At 40.8% G+C, this 17,849-nt stretch overlaps 2 protein-coding genes across 12 annotated transcripts in view; one reads left to right on the top strand and one right to left on the bottom strand.

The window, feature by feature from the left end:
* MBTD1 (mbt domain containing 1) overlaps positions 1-17,849 on the bottom strand; it is a 121,364-nt gene that overhangs the window by 44,084 nt on the left and 59,431 nt on the right. For 3 of the 11 annotated variants that reach the window (XM_081850748.1, XM_081850751.1, XM_081850755.1), the window contains exon 1: positions 4,473-4,541. In XM_081850748.1, the coding sequence (XP_081706874.1) occupies positions 4,473-4,493 (21 nt within the window). In that variant the 5' untranslated portion in view covers positions 4,494-4,541. Of the gene's footprint in view, positions 1-4,472; positions 4,569-17,849 lie in introns of those variants that run through there. The other 8 variants (XM_081850757.1, XM_081850754.1, XM_081850750.1 and 5 more) reach the window with 5 other exon arrangements.
* On the top strand, positions 5,154-16,657 carry UTP18 (UTP18 small subunit processome component). Its single transcript, XM_081850789.1, has 14 exons — positions 5,154-5,790; positions 6,748-6,881; positions 7,702-7,797; positions 8,504-8,583; positions 9,225-9,313; positions 10,117-10,242; positions 10,675-10,849; positions 11,203-11,303; positions 11,938-12,028; positions 12,452-12,575; positions 13,529-13,703; positions 15,099-15,241; positions 15,659-15,703; positions 16,555-16,657. The coding sequence occupies exons 1-13, from the start codon at positions 5,545-5,547 to the stop codon at positions 15,681-15,683; spliced, it is 1,605 nt and encodes a 534-aa protein (XP_081706915.1). The 5' UTR covers positions 5,154-5,544; the 3' UTR covers positions 15,684-15,703; positions 16,555-16,657.

Raw genomic sequence — 17,849 nt, 5'->3', positions numbered from 1 at the left:
TTGGACATTCACAAAAATTAGAAATGTCCATCCATGTTACATACATAGTATGTTTTCTATTATAATTTCCGCTATAATCTTAAAGAAGTACTAGTATTTATGTGATGATCACCCACTGAAATTTTATTCATCCTGGGTGGCAAGTTTGCATAGCAGCATGGTATTGAGAACTTAAAAGAGAGAGAGCTAGACACCACTATCCCAAGTGCAGTTAAGGCACCACAGAACTTGATTACATTTGCAGCATAACTAATACAGTTACAGTACTTAAATATATGCTGCAATGATTGTCCACTTTTAAAAACTATTATGGCCACAGACTACAATTCTTTCTAGTTTAGCTTACAGCTTAAACATTTCAGGGATCTAACAAGTCCTGGCAAAGAAGAGCAAGGTGCATATTGCCCCAGAATACTCATAGACTGATTGTTTTTCTCTGATTTTAAATGCTGTTATGCTGCTAGTGCTAGTTTTGAAGGGCAGGGAATGATTAATTAAAACACTGAAAATCAATGTTTAAATTGTACTCTGTGTGAACTACCCAGAGGACTTTGTCACTTGGGCTGCCAATAAATGTTCTAAATAAATAAAACCATCCTCATCCCAAGGCACTTGCAATCTGAAGAACAAGAAAGAGACAAGAGAAACTTAAGTTGTGTGACTGTGAAGATGCACAAAATGGTTTTGATATGAATCAGTTGTAGCAACAGCTCATCCATCCCTGTCAATAGCAACTTCAACATAATCATTTGCTGCAGTGCTAAACATTATGCATATAATGTTGCACCAACATAGATACCTTCAACATTGACCAAAAGTCTTCTGTAATGTCATGCAGACAAGCAGTTCCCAACGCCATCTCTAAACACCTCTTTTCTGCCTAGCTCATGTCAAACAACAGCTTCGTGCACTGACTTTAGGCAACATTTGTCAATGACCTCAATTTTTACATAGCTACAACAACCAACTGACAAGTCAAAGTAATAACTCATTGCTGTCTTACAGCCATAGCTAATCATTACAGATTATAACAATGCAGCTGTAACCAGCATATGACCTGAAAGATGCCGCTTCCCTACATACAACAATCTATTAGTTCATGAAGCAGGGGGTGCTGGAGGCCTTCAAACTGTATGGGAATCAGAATTAGGCCACTCAATTGAAGATCACAAATGAGGTCTCTGGGCCATTCCCACCCCTCATAAAACAATCTCTGCTTGCTTACAGGAGGCCTCCACTGGCACTGGGTGACAGTCAGGCTGGCAAAAATTAATCCCTCCCTTTGCCATGTTGGAATGGTTATGGAAAACTTGGTTTTTTCATGTTTGGTGGGAACTTTTGCAATATTCTCCATTATATCCACAATTACAAGCCAACCTCTTTCTCCAAATCCTACCTTAGCCTTACTATCTTTGGACATAGACTTGGGCTCCACTATTCACTACAGAGAACTAGTAGGCTTCTTACTGACCGCAGCATGATTAATGATAGCTCAATAATAAAAGAACCAGACTGAAATAACTCTGAGCATTTGGGGAAATAATATCTGGGGTGCAGCAATGTTTGAGCGTCTCACCAGACACAAGAGGACAATTAAAGGCTTAATGAAAAGAGACACCTTCCAATAAATGTGGGCCCTTTTCTTTAGCTATGTTAATGAACAAAATCAAGACATTGTTATCCTAACGGCTCAATCTTTTCAGTGGAGAGATTACATTAAGTAATATGTTTGAACATTGAATGTGTAAGCTCATGTCTAAAGTCAATGGATAGAAAAAACACCATTAGATGCACTGCTGCATAAGTGTTTGATGGTTCTTGTATCTGTATAGAAAGTAAAGCCAATAAAAATTTGTTTTAAGAACTGAAGCAACAGAATAATAATTGGTCCGTATCCTACAAACTTATTGTTAGTGCAGCAGGTTGCATGATTGGCCCATAAGATTTAATGCACATGCTGTTGTGTGTTTTGGTACCAACAGTGATAGCAGAAGGTATGACCCAGTTGTCTTCCAGTATACACTAATCCATAAGTTTTCAGAACTTTTACCCTCAGTGAGCACTTTCCATATCAACAGATCTGTCAAGGAACCAACAAACATTACAGAAGGCTTTGGGACTATTCTAGAATGCATAATTTGTTCACATAGGGGACCAGCTAGGTCTGTAAGATCCAAATGCTCTCTCATGTTAACTGACAACACAACATCGAGAACACAGTGTTCCCTCCAATAGCTATGCATTCAGAAGCTTTTGTAAGGCATTTGCTGATACTCTATTTAAGGAAGTAAAAGATTTGCAAGACAGACATGCTACCATGTTCTGGTATACAGACCATGCACAATGGGCAGAATAGAGAACAGTGGACAAATTAATGGGGCAGGAGACTGAAGCAAATGAGAATAGTCAGTATACATGCACATGAGTGTTTCCCTATTAAAGCCCAATCAAGTATTGTAGAAAGGCAAGACAAAGCCACACGTCATTTAAGACAGCATTCCCAACCCAATGCTTTCCTGATGTTTTGGATTACAATTCCCATCAACCAGTCAGCACGGCTAATAATCAGGGATAAAGGGATCTGTAGTCCAACAACATCTGGAGGGTATCAGGCTGGGGGAGACTGCCTTAAGACAAAAAAGGTGTTTAGTCTAGATACATAATGGAAAGGAAAGTTAAGGAGGAAAGCGCTAAAAAGTTTGAGAATAAAGCTCTGCATCAGCAGTGTCCAAAGCAACACTGTCACAAATTTAAAACTTTTAAAACTACTGTATCTCTTAACACACACATTAAAATAGGGCTCAATGTTTACTTATTATTGCTACTAAGTTAATATCTCACTTCCCTCCAATGAGCTCAAGGTGGCATAAATTGTACTCCCTCTCTCCATTTCATACTCACAATAAGCTTGTGAGATAAGCTAGGCTAAGAGGTAGTGACTGACCCAAAGTCACTCACTGAGCTTCATGGCCAAGAGGTGATTTGAACCCTGGTACCCCAGGTCTTACTCCAACACACCACACTGGTTTTATATACGTAACAGAATGTTCTGTATTTTAAGTTTAATTACAAATAAGCCACATTTAACAAAGGAAATGCAACTTTATGCTGATATCAGCATTTCAACATCACAAATATAATGCATTAAAGTCAATGCATTTTAAATGAAAAAGTTACATCTTTCGTACTTTATCCAGTGAAACTTCTCATTGTCAGCATTCAGCATATCTTAATTTGGCAATTTCTCTTTAAAGTCTTCGTTATAACATTAATTCTGAAAGCTTTCCCTGAGAAAGGTAAAACTGACTCATTTACTTTCTGCTCCAGGATACTTGTATGCAACAAAGCGGGTTGCAGAATCCTACAGATTAGTGTGAATGTCAGGGGAGGAAAAGTAGCAAGCAGATAGGAAACTAAAGAAATAGACTCGTCATGGCATTTCCTGGATTACTAGGTTTTCTCTTCTACACTACTGAACATTGGCAGACCTAAACATTTCCTCTATCTTCTCAAAGGCCACATTCAACCTTCTAAAAACAATCAAATGAAATGTTTGTTGAACACTGGTCTGCACATCCCCTTGCAAAGCATATACAGTGGTACCTTGGGTTACATATGCTTCACGTTATATACGCTTCAGGTTACAGACTCCGCTAACCCAGAAATAGTACCTTGGCTTAAGAACTTTGCTTCAAGATGAGAACAGAAATCACGCGGCAGCAGCAGGAGGCCCCATTAGCTAAAGTGGTGCTTCAGGTTAAGAACAGTTTCAGGTTAAGTACGGACCTCCGGAACGAATTAAGTACGTAGCCAGAGGTACCACTGTACACAAGATGCTCAAGATGCTCAACGAGGCACAAAATTTCTTCGCTTTTTGATTAAACTACTAGGGCAACGCTGGAGCCGCAGTACTGGCCAAGGTACCAACACAGACAAAAAAGAGGTATCGAGTTCTCTGCACAGCCAACACAGCACGCAAGGAAGGGGCAGCCAAAGGAACGCGGAAGGGACTCTGGAAACCTCGAAGAGGCATCGATGAATGAACCACTCGCACTCCGCCAGAAGGCAGAAGTTTCTCTCAAGTCCCCGCCACTTTTGCACATGTTGCCGGGGAGTGGGGGAGTAAGAAAACACGGGTGGGTGGGTGAGTCGGAGGAGATGGAGAAGAGGTAGCTTATATGGTACAGTATTTCTCGCAGAACATCCCACCCTCCTCCCTGCCCAGAGTTGCCTTTCTCAGTCCGGCCCTTCCCTCCCACACGGCACAGAATGCAAGGCTGCTCCCCACACCATTTCTCGCGTGGGTCCCCCACCCCCTCAGGAAGGGAACCCAAAGCAGCGTGACCCCCTCAAGCCTCTCAGGTCAGCCACCCCGCTCTGAAGCCCAAGCCTCTTGCCCTGCCCGGTGCTGGCCGCTGCCTCTGCCTCCCTCGACCCCCCTCCTCCCAAGGGGGCGGCTCTGCGCTACTCACCAGGTCCTTTGTGTTTTCCATCAGGCCCTCATGGGCAAAGGATGCCGCTGCCGCCGCTCACCTCCTCCTCCTCCTCCTCCCCCCTCCCGCCCCCTCGGCTCAGCCCCCACCCCCCCGGACTCTCCCCCTCCCCTTTCCGAGGGGCAGAGCCAGGTTGGAGGAGGAGGAAAGTTCAGCCTCTCACTTTAAACGGAGGGGGGAAGAGCGCAGAGTGTGTGAGAGAAAAGACATTCAACTCCAAGCCCCAGAATATCAACAACATTAGCATAACCGCACTGCGCACGCGTAGTACGGCCCCAGCCCACGGCGCGCTCCCATTGGCCCCCTCGCTGTTTGGATCGCCCTCGCTCGCCGTACGCGGCTGGGCGGCCTGAACTATGATGCGGAAGAGGGGGGGGGGAGGAGAGGCGACGGGGACCGAGGACGGTCGCAGCCGCGGCGTTAAAGCGGTCGCCGCGACCGGCTACAGATTTGATGGGATGCTTCTCTCCGTCTCAGTTTGCCTTCAACTGAGGAGACGTTAATCTTTTTTTTAAAAAAGGTGCTTTCACCTGCCCCCCCCCACTGTTTTACAAGTGATGGCACAGCCCGCCTAGAGAGCGGTTCTTATGAGGGGGAAACATGGGGGAAAAGAGAGTGTGTGTGTGTTGGGGGGGGGGAATACACTGAAACATTGAGGTCATGTGAAAAGGAGGCGGGGCCAAGGAGGTCACGTGGCAGTGCTTCTCACGGAGCGGGGGAAGGCAAAGACATACGAGAAAAAGACAAATGTTACGCAGATCGTTTTATTCCGGTCTCCATTTGCCTTGGGGTGGGGAGGGGTGAGGAGCTCGCGCCGAAAGCCCCCTCAGCCCGCGTATCTCTCTGGTAATCTATCTGTTTGTTTACATCGCATGTTCATTCAGGCGGCGTCACGGCGGCTTCATTGAGTACTGTGGCTGGGAGGGCGGACGTGTTTGCGCCTGCGTGCCTCTCTATGGTAACTGAGCGGGAAGGGCGTTTCCGGTTTCCGTGACGCGAACGTGCGGGCCTTTCCGCTTCCGGTTTGTGGCCCCGTGAAGGCAGAGGTAGCATGGAGGCGAGGGCTGAGGGCCGGCGAGGCGCGTCGAAGGGCAGAAAGCGGCCTCGGGTCGGAAAAGGGCCGCTTGAAAGAGGCGAGGAGCGAGGCGGCCACATGGCGGCTGCCGCGGAGGAGATCCGTCGGGCTCAGCACTTGGCTCTCGTGGCAGAGAAACCCGCGGCGGAGCGTGGCCTGGAGGAGCTGCTGTTTGGGGACGTGGAGGAAGGAGACGACGACCTGCAAGGCCCGCTGGCGAAGGTATTAGGCGGGAAGCCTGTTTTGGTGCCCCCCCCCGACTGGATAGCAATAATCAGCCTCACGGTATCTAGTGGATAATGGTTCTTTCCACCAGCTTTCTCTTCTTTCTATGAGCCCCACATCCCTGCCCGAGCTGCTGGCAGCATGATAAGCTTGAATTGCACGAGTGGGTGTTTATGGACACGCAGATACAGTGATGCATTTGTTTCACCAGTACATATTACGGAATTTCTGCCTGCCTTACACACCTGGAGCATTGGTCCACAAAAACTCGTGCCGGCCCTGCCAGTTCAGTAGCAAATGTTCAGAAGAGGGATGCAGCTGTAGTTATGATAGCACAGCATAGAAAAGGGGCACTCTTTGTGCTGTTTTTTAAAAATAAATTTATTGTGGCTTCAGTCAAACAGTTGAGGTTGTAAAGTTGCTAATGGTTGTCCCTTTGTAGGTGGCTGTGTGAATGCCTTATCTAGAGGTCACAATCTTCTGTCTCGTCCACTTTGAAAGTATTCCAGGAGGTGGTAAATTAAGTCTGAATACCCACTGTAACATTCAAGCAAATTAGTTCTTCACCCCCTAAAAAAATTCCTAACTTTTTCAGTTCACGTAAATATTTGTAAATTCACCATAGTATCCAGATGTGGGGTATTGTTCTGTCATGGCAGCAAACAGTGCAAGTATGCCATCTGAACTCTGAAAGTTATTATATGGGTGCTGTAGAACAGCACAATGTTCATCAGGTATGTGGTTATCAGGAAGTTCTGTCCGAAATGCCTCAGGATTCATGTGGCAGTACAGCTGAGACTGGGCTTGTCAGTTATCTCAGTTTCAGGCTCCTGACAAGTGGTCTGAGAATAAACAATGATAAGTTTTTAAGGAATTTTTAAAGATTCATGGGTGGCAATCTGTAACATGTTTTTAAATTCTAAGATTAAAGAAAATATTCTTTCTTTTTTTAAGGTTGGTGATGTGCTCAGTGGGAATCTCCTTGAAGGAGAATCTGATGGCTCAGAAGTGGATAATGAAACGGAAGACAACTTTCTTCCATCTGAAAAACCAGCATGGGTGGATGAAGATGATGAAGTTGAGGAAATGTAAGCAGCACTCATAGGCTATGTTTGCATTTCACAGTAATCCATGGTTAGTGGTTTACTTTGATGTGTAATGCACCTATTGTAAATTGACTCGTGAATCAAGTGTGGTGAAGCAAAGCTGTAGTTGTAAGCAAGTTGGATTGAACTCTGTGGGGCTTGTCTTCAACCTAACATATGTAGGTTTGGGGTGTAAGCATCTTACATACTGTGAGTGCAAGGTCAAGAGTCGCACCAGCGGATGTACTGTGACTTACCTTTTCCCTCTTCCCCCTGCAATCTGTCAATCCTCCAGAGCAGATTTTGGGTGGCTGCAGGTTGAAGGAAAGTCACCCTTGCACAAGTGGAAGTCCATTGCATCAGTGCACAATTGGATACCACCCATCCTCTTAACCATTCATTCTGAGTGAAGATATTAATGTGTGTGCTTTGTGCAAGACTTTACAAAATATTGCCAGGCTGTCCACTTTTTAAGAGCTTTGGAAATTCTAGAACCTTATAGCTGATTTTAAAACTTTTTTCCATTTCTTCCCCATGCTAATCCTGTAAAGTAGGTTAGGAAGAGGAAGTATTTTATTTATGGTCACTCATTGAATTTCATGGCTGAGTGATGATTTGAAACTTTATCTCCCAATCTTATTTTGGCACTCAACCACTCCATCACATTGACTCTACTATGTAATCTTACTATGTAACATGAACTACATGCCACTGTTTCAAAATATAAGCTATTCACTTGCTTTAATTTGTAAAGTGATCATCTTGGTAAAATTAATATTTTTACAGAACTATACAAATTTAGCATGTGACTTTTTTCTCCTAGAATTGACATGACCCATCGATATCGAAAAAACATGATGAAAAGTGATGCAGAAAAGAAGCTTACAAAGGAAAAACTTCAAAGAAGACTTCAAGAACAGTGAGTGTTAATGGTAACATGGACAAGAGACAACCATCTTAAGAAAAAATAATTTTTTATTATTTATTTGAATTGGCATCAAAAATGTTAGCATATAACCTCATTTTTGAAGAGGCCTTCCAATATGTGTTTTCTCAAAACAGACAATTTGTAAATTAATCTGAATTTTTGAAGATGTCTATATTTATTTCCATACATACTAAAATGCAAAAAATAAAAATAAAAATCAAATTTCTTTATGCAGCTATGAAGTTTTACTGCTTAATATTGAGAAAAGGGGAAATGGCAGAATGATTCAAATTGAACTTAAAAAGGAAGGGCAAAAATGGCTGGGGTGCTTGGACACTTCAAAAGCATTTCCCTATTTATTGTCATAATGAGAGGCTTACTTGCAAGAGGTGGGGAGGGTTGAGGAAAATGTTTTTCTTCCTTCACAGTCCATCCTTTGAACAGCTTGCATCTGCTTTTGCATCACAAGGGGTGTGTGGGTGTGTGAGAGAGATACTATAAGGCTGTCTGTCCTGAGTTTCTTGCCCTGCATCCCTCTCTTCATCAGATATTTAATGCTCATCATTCTTTCACCCATCTTTCAAAATTGTCTGGCATATTTACTTAAAATTTCTGATAGTTTTTTTTACTTACCTCAGTGAATAAGGTTGTGTCTTAAGTAACAGTTGTGGGTGAAGTACAGACTTGTCTTCCTTAGATTTCAGAGCGCAATGGGAGCAACCCCTTCCTGGGCACAGAGGGACAGGAAGAAGAAAGTAAGAAAAGCCAGAGATGAAGGTAAATGTGGGACTTTCTATAGCATGAACCAAAGTCAACAAAGTAATTAAGATGCAATCCTCTGCACATGTTCTGCAGAGAAAGTTTTTGGGACTTCTGATTAAGGAAGTCTCGCAGGGACTAATGTAGGAAGAACATAATGGCAAGGGAGAGACCAACTTGGCCTCATCCATTGGCTGTAGAAGGAGCAGCTACAGGGAGCTGGCTTCTCCTCAAGTGTATGTAGGTGTTTGTTCCCAGTTTCCTGGGTTGCACATCCCATTCCTTAACTCTTATTTTCTTTAACTGCTTATTTTGCATCTGACTCCAGTTCTTATCCTTGAGAATTTTAAGCAGTTGTTATTTTGCACTTGGCTTCAATTTGGTTGCCTTCAAGGTTCAAGTAAAAAACAAAGTAGATCACACAACCCTGAAGGCTGCCTACCCTGTTTTAGATTGTTTACCTGAGGATGCAGACTGTCTTACTACTGACAGTTGCAAGCTGCTCTAAGAGACTAGGAGCAGGGTTTATGACACACTACCTGACTGTATACTGAATAAGTTCAGACTTCTTTTCATATATTGCATTTAGCTTATGTTGCCACTTTTCATATGGCTGCACAGATAAAACAATACAATGTTTGAAATAATTTCATTTTAAGATGACAGCGAAGATGAAGGGGATGAACTAATGCACAAGACAGGCAATTTCGTGACAGTGTCAGACTCCTTACCAAGAGGCTTTTTACAGGTAAAACAATCTTTCATTTTCATGCACACAATGTGTTTGTGATTAGAATTCATAGGCTTTGAAGCTGTTAAATATGAGAAAAACAACAGGTTTCAAGAGACCCTTCATGCAACACATTGAAAGCATTTTCATGTTTTGAATATTTAGTTGGCAAAATTTTAAGTATGATGAAATAGTTATGTAGAGCTTCAACAGTAAAATAAAAAAATCATTGGGAATTTTCTCCTCTCCTGCAAGCCTGCTGTTAACCCTCAAAATCTGCTTCAGGTGGTTGGAGGACCATCTGGAACAGATTTTTGGGAAGTGTGAGAAGAGGAAGTTCCAGGTGTGAGCAGAACACCACTTGCACAAAGTTGAATACAACATGATTTTATAAAAACTTGGATCGCTAATGCATCTCTAAACTAGGAAATGGAAAACGGCCTAGAACACTGAATGTATCTTAGGACAGAATTGGTAGCAAATTTGCTGAAATATATTTCAGTAGTGCAGACATAGGGTTGTGTCCAAAACTGCTGTTTAACTTGGGCAGAAGATTTCTGTTTGCACACTTGAACCTTCTTCCCTGTCTTGAAGCCTCTCACCCACCCTCAAAATCTGCTCCAGACGGTTGAAGAACCCTGTGGAGCAGTTTTTGTGGGGGTATTCAGGGAGGAGCAGAAGGGGAGGTCTTATTTGGGTAGCTTAGTGCTGCTTGTGCAGTGTTGGATACTGTCACGAGTGCGTAGATTTTTCTTTTCTATACGTACTTAGTGGTTATGCAGGTTCATAACAACCACACATGTTCCTGTTCTGCATTTTAGATGAAAAACTGCAAGTTTGCCAATAGTGAACGTCTGTCAGATGCAAAACTGACAACTGTGCAGTTCCATCCTTCTGCTCAAGTTATTATGACTGCTGGGCTTGATCGGTCTGTTTCACTGTTCCAGGTGAGGAATAATTACCTTATATATAATGCAATTGTTTCTGTTCTATGTTCTTGTATACTATTTTATAGGAACTGATTGGCTGAGACATACTTTAGACACCTATGTGGTGGTTGGATGGGTGGGGTTTAAATTTGCATATTAATACCAAACTTTAAGGACTGGAAACACTCAAAAGTGCATGGAAGCAAGTGGGTCATCCCTATTGTTTGCATAGAAGCAGAAGGAGTTCCTTGTTATGGTGGAGCTCCATATGATGCAGTAGCAGGCAGAAGCAGCCTAATGTTTCTGTGGGACTCTGGGTTGCCGTCAAATCAAGGAATTTGAATTCAAGACAAACTGGCATTCGCTAGTCATTACATTTGTATTTTAGAAATCCTCTTAAATATTTCCCATTCTGAGGTGAAAAATGAATGCATCTTTTTCTCTTTAAAGGTGGATGGCATCGCTAATCCAAAGATACAGAGCATTCATCTGGAAAGCTTTCCAGTGTACAAGGCACGTTTTAGTGCAAATGGAGAGCAAGTTATTGCAACTAGCATACACAACAAGCGGTTCTATATATACGACATGATGGCTGGAAAAATTATTCCTATAACCCATATCAGAGGTGAGGTTTCACTGCTTGCTTATATTTTTGTACACACTGAATTTTAAGTAGACTCGAATAATGCTCAAATATAATTTTATTTTTTCTGAATTAGACATAAAAGATTTCTAATTAAATTCCTTCTGTGTCACATGGCAGTAGAACTAGTGCCCAGTGTTCTTCCATGTCTTTGGAACAATGGCATCTATAAGAAAAAGAATAAACATTCAAGGAAATAACGTTCTATTATTCTTTATAAATTAGCACCCAGATTAAACCATAATTTATAAGCTAATAGTTAGCTTTGGCAATTAGCTCCTATATATATATATGTGCTGGAACTATATAACACATATTGTTTTTTTGAACTTAAGGTTTAGAGGAGAAGTTTATCAAAAATTTTGAAGTATCACCAGATGGAAGATTCCTGCTCCTTAATGGAACATCAGGCTATCTGCATTTGTTGACAATGAAGGTAAAATCTGCATTTGTTTCCGAAAATGAGCATTTTAAGTTCAAACAGCAACACAGTTCTACCAGCAGAGAAGTTGTATCAGCTAGAGTTCATACTAAAAATGCATTTTAATACTAATATGGCAAATACGAACCACATAGCATTTTGTAGTCTTATGCTTCATGCAAAACTTCTGTGCTGCTCAACAGTAGCCATTTCAGCAGACAAGTCACATGGATGGTGTGGATTTCTTGACTTTGATTTTGTTAAATCCAAATAGTGGTGGCAAATATTTAAGTGGTTGATTATCTTTAGAGTTTTGTGTTGTAAGTGTCTCTTATTAAACAAGTCATCTGAATACTGTAAATGAGTAAGTCACTGGTGTGGTGGAGACTATAGAAGGAAAAAGATAAACCAAAGGAAGAAAGCCATAAATAACAGGAGGGAAATAGGGCAACAGAGCACCATATAAGGAATCACAATGGTGTACTAAGAAATATATATATGAAAACACATTTGTGTGCACCCTACAAGTTTTCTTCCCCTCCTTTTTATGATGACTGTAGAAGGGCACATTCCTCTCATGAGACCAGACTCTTTCACTTTATGATATTGTGACTACTTGTGTTGATCAGCAATTGCATTTCTATTTTAGACGAAAGAGCTTATTGGGAGCATGAAAATAAATGGGAAGTCTTTGGAATCATCTTTCTCTCCAGATAGCAGCAAAATCTACACGCATTCTGGTAAGTCAGATAAGATGTGGCATCACTGTATGAAGGTGTGCAATTTTTAGTGAAAGGAGTACTTTGTATAGCCTCTGTTGCAGCTGTAACAGTAGTAATCGTCACAGGCTCATTTTCTGATTAGAAAGCACTCATAGCAAGATGCCTTAAGTTGAAACTGGAATTTGTGACCCGATACAACCTCCCCATAAACCATGAAACAGTTGTGCCTTTTACTACTTATGATGTATGCATGTGAGTACCTATTTAATAGAAACTCACTATATAATAGTTATAATCTTTGAGTAGTGTATGGAGTTATTCCTTGCTGTGCTCTTCAGTTGTTCATAGTTTAGCAGAGGTCCCCCCCCTTTAAATCCAGCATTTTGATGTCATATATTACTTCCTCTAAAAAATTTCCCTATTTGTCTCTCTGTCTGTCAGTTCAGGGTGAAGTTTTCGTATGGGATGTAAAAAGCAGACGATGCCTAAACAGATTTTCTGACGAAGGTTGTATGTGTGGTACATCAATTGCAGTCTCCAAAAACAACCAGTATGTGGCATGTGGGTAAGTGGAAGCAGAGCCAATATTTTAAGATATTTTCTTTCTTGGATCATACCGGAAGGTTCTCTACTTCGAAGACACTGGAGTTGTCAGATAATTATGGGTTCAGACATGCGTTACTAATGTTGCAGCTCTCAGCATATTAAATCCACTTGATTTCAGTGGGACTTACTTTTGAGTAAACATTCTTAGTAATGTGCTATAAGAGGCCAAATTCAGAGGAGGGCAAAATCGACAAATAATTTAGTGGTGTATCTTTATATATGGTAACAAAATAACTTGCCAGTATGACAGGTAAACACATTGCAAATGCTTTTTAGATCAAGTTCCAGGCTTTATCAAAGTAGTCTTCAGAAATATCTTATTTTTAGTCCGTGGTTGATACACAGAGAGCTCCCATGACTTGGAAGACTTGACTGAGTAAATATTGAGCAGCTTTTTGCCCTTAAATTCTGTAGAGCTGCCATGTTGCTTGCCTTGATTTAAAAATGGCTGTGGCTAATTGCTCCCCCTAAGATACAAGTGAGCTTCTTGCAGCATATGTAGGAGTCAGCAATTGTGCTGCAGCATTCTGCACTAACTGCAGCTTCCAGAGCAAGCAGAAGGAAAGTCCCACATAGAGTGCATTGGAGTAATCTACTTGAAATCACTTCATGCATGAACTACTGTGGCATGGCTTTCCCAGTCTAGGAATGGCTGTAGCTGTCAAACCTCTTTCTGTAGATGGAGCCTCCCTTCTACAAACTTACCGTAAGCATAAACGTAGTAAAAAAATGCACTCTTTTTACTTACATGAATAAGATTTTACTATAGTTACGCATTAACATTTCCTCAGTATAGCTGATAGGAAATGACGCTTGGTACTTCTGGAGAAATATAGGATCATGAATATAAATTGCTGAGTTAATTTAATTATGGTTTAAGCATTTTATAAACCACAAACTCTTTTTTTCTAGTTCTAGTTCTGGAGTTGTGAATGTGTATGCTCAGGATGACTGTCTCAGAGAAACTAGTCCTAAGCCTCTTAAAGCTATAATGAACTTGGTCACACCTGCAACATCGTTATCCTTCAGTCCCACCACTGAAATATTGGCAATTGCTTCTAATAAAGTAGATGAGGCGGTAAAGCTGGTAAGAATTTCTCCTAAGTTTAATTCAATGGCTAAGTATTAATTTGATTCAATTTAAGCTGGAGTTTTCCTGCTTGTTCTTTTCAGCTCCTAAGGTCCTCCTCAGCATCCCAGCCTTGGATTCCCATGCCTACAGAGATCCCCTGTTCATCTCCCCTTGCCTTAATTCAGCAAAACAAACAAAAAACAGTTCGTCTTATAACACTTATAACTAGGTCGCTTACTGGAGGATTTTTCTCCTGCTCGTGATTATCATTTTCCTTTACAGAAGTTTTGTTATTTGTCAACATTCTGTTGCTGACCTCTTCACCTTGAGCGCTTTGCATGTCTGAACATTCTGTGACATCCTAGTTGCTCAAGTAATTGCAAGCTGCAAGCATTTTCACATACATAGAACAGACACACACGTTGCATGGTTCTTGGATAGTGAGAATGTATTGAGTTTGAATAAGTCTTCTGGGAAATTACCAGAAATATGACGACAACAACAGAAAGACAGAAATGCCTATACTTTATGGTTTGAGGCAAACATTTCTCACTTTAGGAGCTTTATATGGGGAAACCTTTTCCTTTTCACCAGGTACACACAGTCTGCCAATTTCTGTTTTGGAACAGGAGAAAATGAGATAACCCCAAAACATCCATTTTATCATATTAGAAAAGCTTTTCACATTGCTACCATTTAGGCGAAAAGTGGGATTTAGCTCCAGAAAAACCTAGATGTCACACAGCTGGTGGAAACGTCATGTGGTTCATATCCTGCAAGTGCAGGAACAGGCAGCCCACAAGGGAAATTTTGAGATAGTGAGTTTTAATTGTAACTGTATATGCAAAATCTGTAGTTAGAAAGATCCTGGACAGGGAAGTTTCTTTTTTATAATCAATTTTTATTTACTTTTCATAAAGCCAAACTAATCTAGAGAAGAAAAGTAGGGAAAAAGGAAAAAGGAAAAGAAAAGAAAGAAGAAGTGAAAGAGAATAAAAGACCAATATCTTAACCTTTATTCCACACAGAAGAGTGAACCCTCCCAGCAATCCCCCTCTTCCTCCAGCCTCCCACCCTGGGAGATCCTCTGTACCAAAACTCAGGGAATTTCTAAAGTAGCTTGTAAATGGACAGATGCAGGGGAAAGGGTTAGAAAATCCTGTTAGTTCTGCACAAGCCTTTGCTTAAGATAAAGCTGTTGGGTTCAGAGTTATTGTCTTGAGAGTAACTGTAGAAATTAATGTTTGAATGTTTTTTATTTTCATGTTAACCGCTCTGAGCCCGGTTTTGGCCAGGGAGGGTGGGGTATAAAAATATTATTATTATTAATAATACCATGTATGACAATGAAGTATGCTTTCACTTACCCCGCCCCTCAGTTTCATTACCTTGCTCCACTCTCCTTCGCAGGTGCACATTCCTTCATTTACTGTATTCCCAAATTTTCCGGTGTTCAAAAGAAAGTTAATATACTTGGCTAACTCCATGGACTTCTCACCCAGAAGTGGATATTTTTCCATAGCAAATAACAAAGGCAAAGCTTTATTGTATAGGTATGTATTAAATCATGCTACTGCAATTACGGTGATATTTAACTCTTAGATTTCTTCAGATTTGTGTTATATTATTGACTGTGGGCAGTATTAATGTTAGTCATACTCGGAGTAACTAGTCTTAGTATAGCTTAGATGGATATTGCCTTTGATACCTAATAATAATAAAACAGGTTTTTATAATTTAACTGACCTGGGCACAATTTGAATTTTCTTGCACATTCTTATTTCCCTTGTCTCTTTTAAAAACATACTTTGCTACTCTGTACCCTGATATGTTGATGTTAGATGAAAACATTGCCATAAAATATTAGAACCACTGTGGTATAATTTAGAAAGCTAAAGCAGGGTGCTTTGTGGTCTTGTAGTTGGGAATATCTCAAACTATTGCATATTAACTCTGTTTTAACTTTGCAGGTTGAAACACTACTCAGATTTCTAAACTGATGACTTTAGACTGAGGTAATTATCAACTGAAGTAGAAATGCTGCTAGAGAATTGCGGGCAATATAGTTTAAATTTCCTTGTTACAATTTCAGAGTCAGAAAGAAATTCAGTTCATTGCAGTTTTGTATTGAATTTTAATGGTTAGTGAAGTGTGTGCACTTATTTGGAATAAAGCACACTGAACTAAGTGGGCTTTCCTTTTGAGAATGTATGCACTGAATTATGCTACACAACAGCACATGCATTTGTAGGACAAGTATTTGTAGTCTGCCCTTCCTGCAAGGGTCCCAGCGTAGCAATCGATAACACTGAAATCACAGTTTACAATTAACAATAAAAATTAAAACAAATGTAAATCTTACTTGGTTTCACTGGACATTTAGTCCAGTGCTAGGTAAAGGGACCCCTGACCGTTAGGTCCAGTCACGGACGACTCTGGGGTTGCGGGTCTTATCTCACTTTACTGGCGAAGGGAGCTGGCATACAGCTTCTGGGTCATGTCACCAGCATGACCAAGCCACTTCTGGTGAACCAGAGCAACGCACGGAAACATTGTTTACCTTCCCGCCAGAGCGGTACCTATTTATCTACTTGCACTTGACGTGCTTTCGAACTGCTAGGTTGGCAGGAGCAGGGACCGAGCAATGGGAGCTCACCCCATCACGGGGATTCGAACCACCGACCTTCTGATCGGCAAGCCCCAGGCTCAGTGGTTTAACTCACAGCTCCATAGTCTAGTGCTATTCATTGCTTAAATCTTTGCTAATATAACTGTTCATATTCTTATACATTAAATGGCTTTTTGGAGGATGCAGCCTTTTTCTTGAACATTTGCTGACTTGCTCTTCATACTCTTCTCTCTACAGATGGTGTACCCTGTGACTTTAAGAAAGTGGATTAACTTTTCTTCATTGCCTTGATGTATTTATATGTATGTGCATTTGTAGCAATACATAGCTTTCTGAATAACTTGGCAGAAACTCGTCTCTAATATTTCTCCATAACATCACCAGTGTTATTTAAGAGAACATATTGCATGAAAGTAGGGGCTAATGCACACATGCAGAGAAATTATGTAGGACAGCCTTACAGGATGCACTAAAACTGAACATTCAAACATGTAATCCACCCACCCTCAATAGTCTGAAGCACTTGGTTTTTGATGAAATGTACCTAAATGGGTGGGTTACATGTTTGAATGGTGGGAAGAAGGTAAATACCATTTCACAGTGCATGCTTATGGAAGTGCTGCTGGAGCTGCTAAGTTGGATGTCTTCATGGGGAATAGGTCTAGTAGTGCCTGTTACATATGGTAACTAAGAGGGACTTCTGTTTTTAGAAGTAGCATACCTGAGTACTAGAATCTTACATATTTGACTACTTTCTCTCCTTCATGGGTTACATAACCTTGAGTTTAATCAGAGCTGTGGGAATATTTTGCACCAAGTGGGCATTGGAAGGCATCTAGTTTCAAGCTCAATAACAGTAGTGTAATACTGACCCCAAGTGGTCACTGGTGGATACTTAATTTCTTATCGTTTCCTTTCATTTTAAAGCATTCAAAAGACAAACCAGCACTTTAAAAACACTGTATATCAAATAGTACTTTGCCCCCATCATTTGACTTTCCCAAACTAATCGCTATGGAAGTCAGACAATGCAAAATATGTTCATAATTCTCCCACACTGCCCTACATACCACACCTTAACTGAAAGACACAGTCCTAGTGATTTCAAATAGTGGTTCTTGGATAAAACAATTTATTGCAGTATTTTTATCTTGACAACAACCTTTCATAATATGGGTTAACTATGAAATGTTTTTGGGGGGAATCCTCCTTTAGATACTCATGCCTCGGATCATTTAAGACTCTGACCAGCACTTTTCAGACTCATTGGTAAATAAAGTACTTTACTTTTCTAATGTTTTATGTGTAAAGTGATAACTCAGTTTTCTTCTTCCTACCATCTTAAAGAGTAGGAATCAAGTACTGTGCTTAACACACTATGGTTATAAATACATTTCGGCATTTTATATATAAAAAGTGTCCACTAAGACTTCCCAAAATTCTGGATCCACATGATATTTTCACTATGTCCATTCTAAAGAGAACCTAAAATGATGTCAACTTGTATTAAATGAACGATGTTGAATGTCAAC

Source organism: Podarcis erhardii (assembly GCF_964252035.2).
Source record: "Podarcis erhardii genome assembly, chromosome: 2".
Taxonomy (NCBI): Eukaryota; Metazoa; Chordata; class Lepidosauria; order Squamata; family Lacertidae; genus Podarcis; species Podarcis erhardii.
The sequence above is the reverse complement of the archived record's forward strand: the minus strand, read 5'-3'. Positions and strand labels throughout refer to the sequence as shown.

Bases quoted from the DNA above. Each gene is read 5' to 3' on its own strand.
- UTP18 (XM_081850789.1), top strand. From the start codon at position 5,545: ATGGAGGCGAGGGCTGAGGGCCGGCGAGGCGCGTCGAAGGGCAGAAAG. The intron at 10,243-10,674 runs GTGAGGAATAAT...TTCTCTTTAAAG, and splicing joins GGTCTGTTTCACTGTTCCAG to GTGGATGGCATCGCTAATCC. The intron at 10,850-11,202 runs GTGAGGTTTCAC...TTTGAACTTAAG, and splicing joins TCCTATAACCCATATCAGAG to GTTTAGAGGAGAAGTTTATC.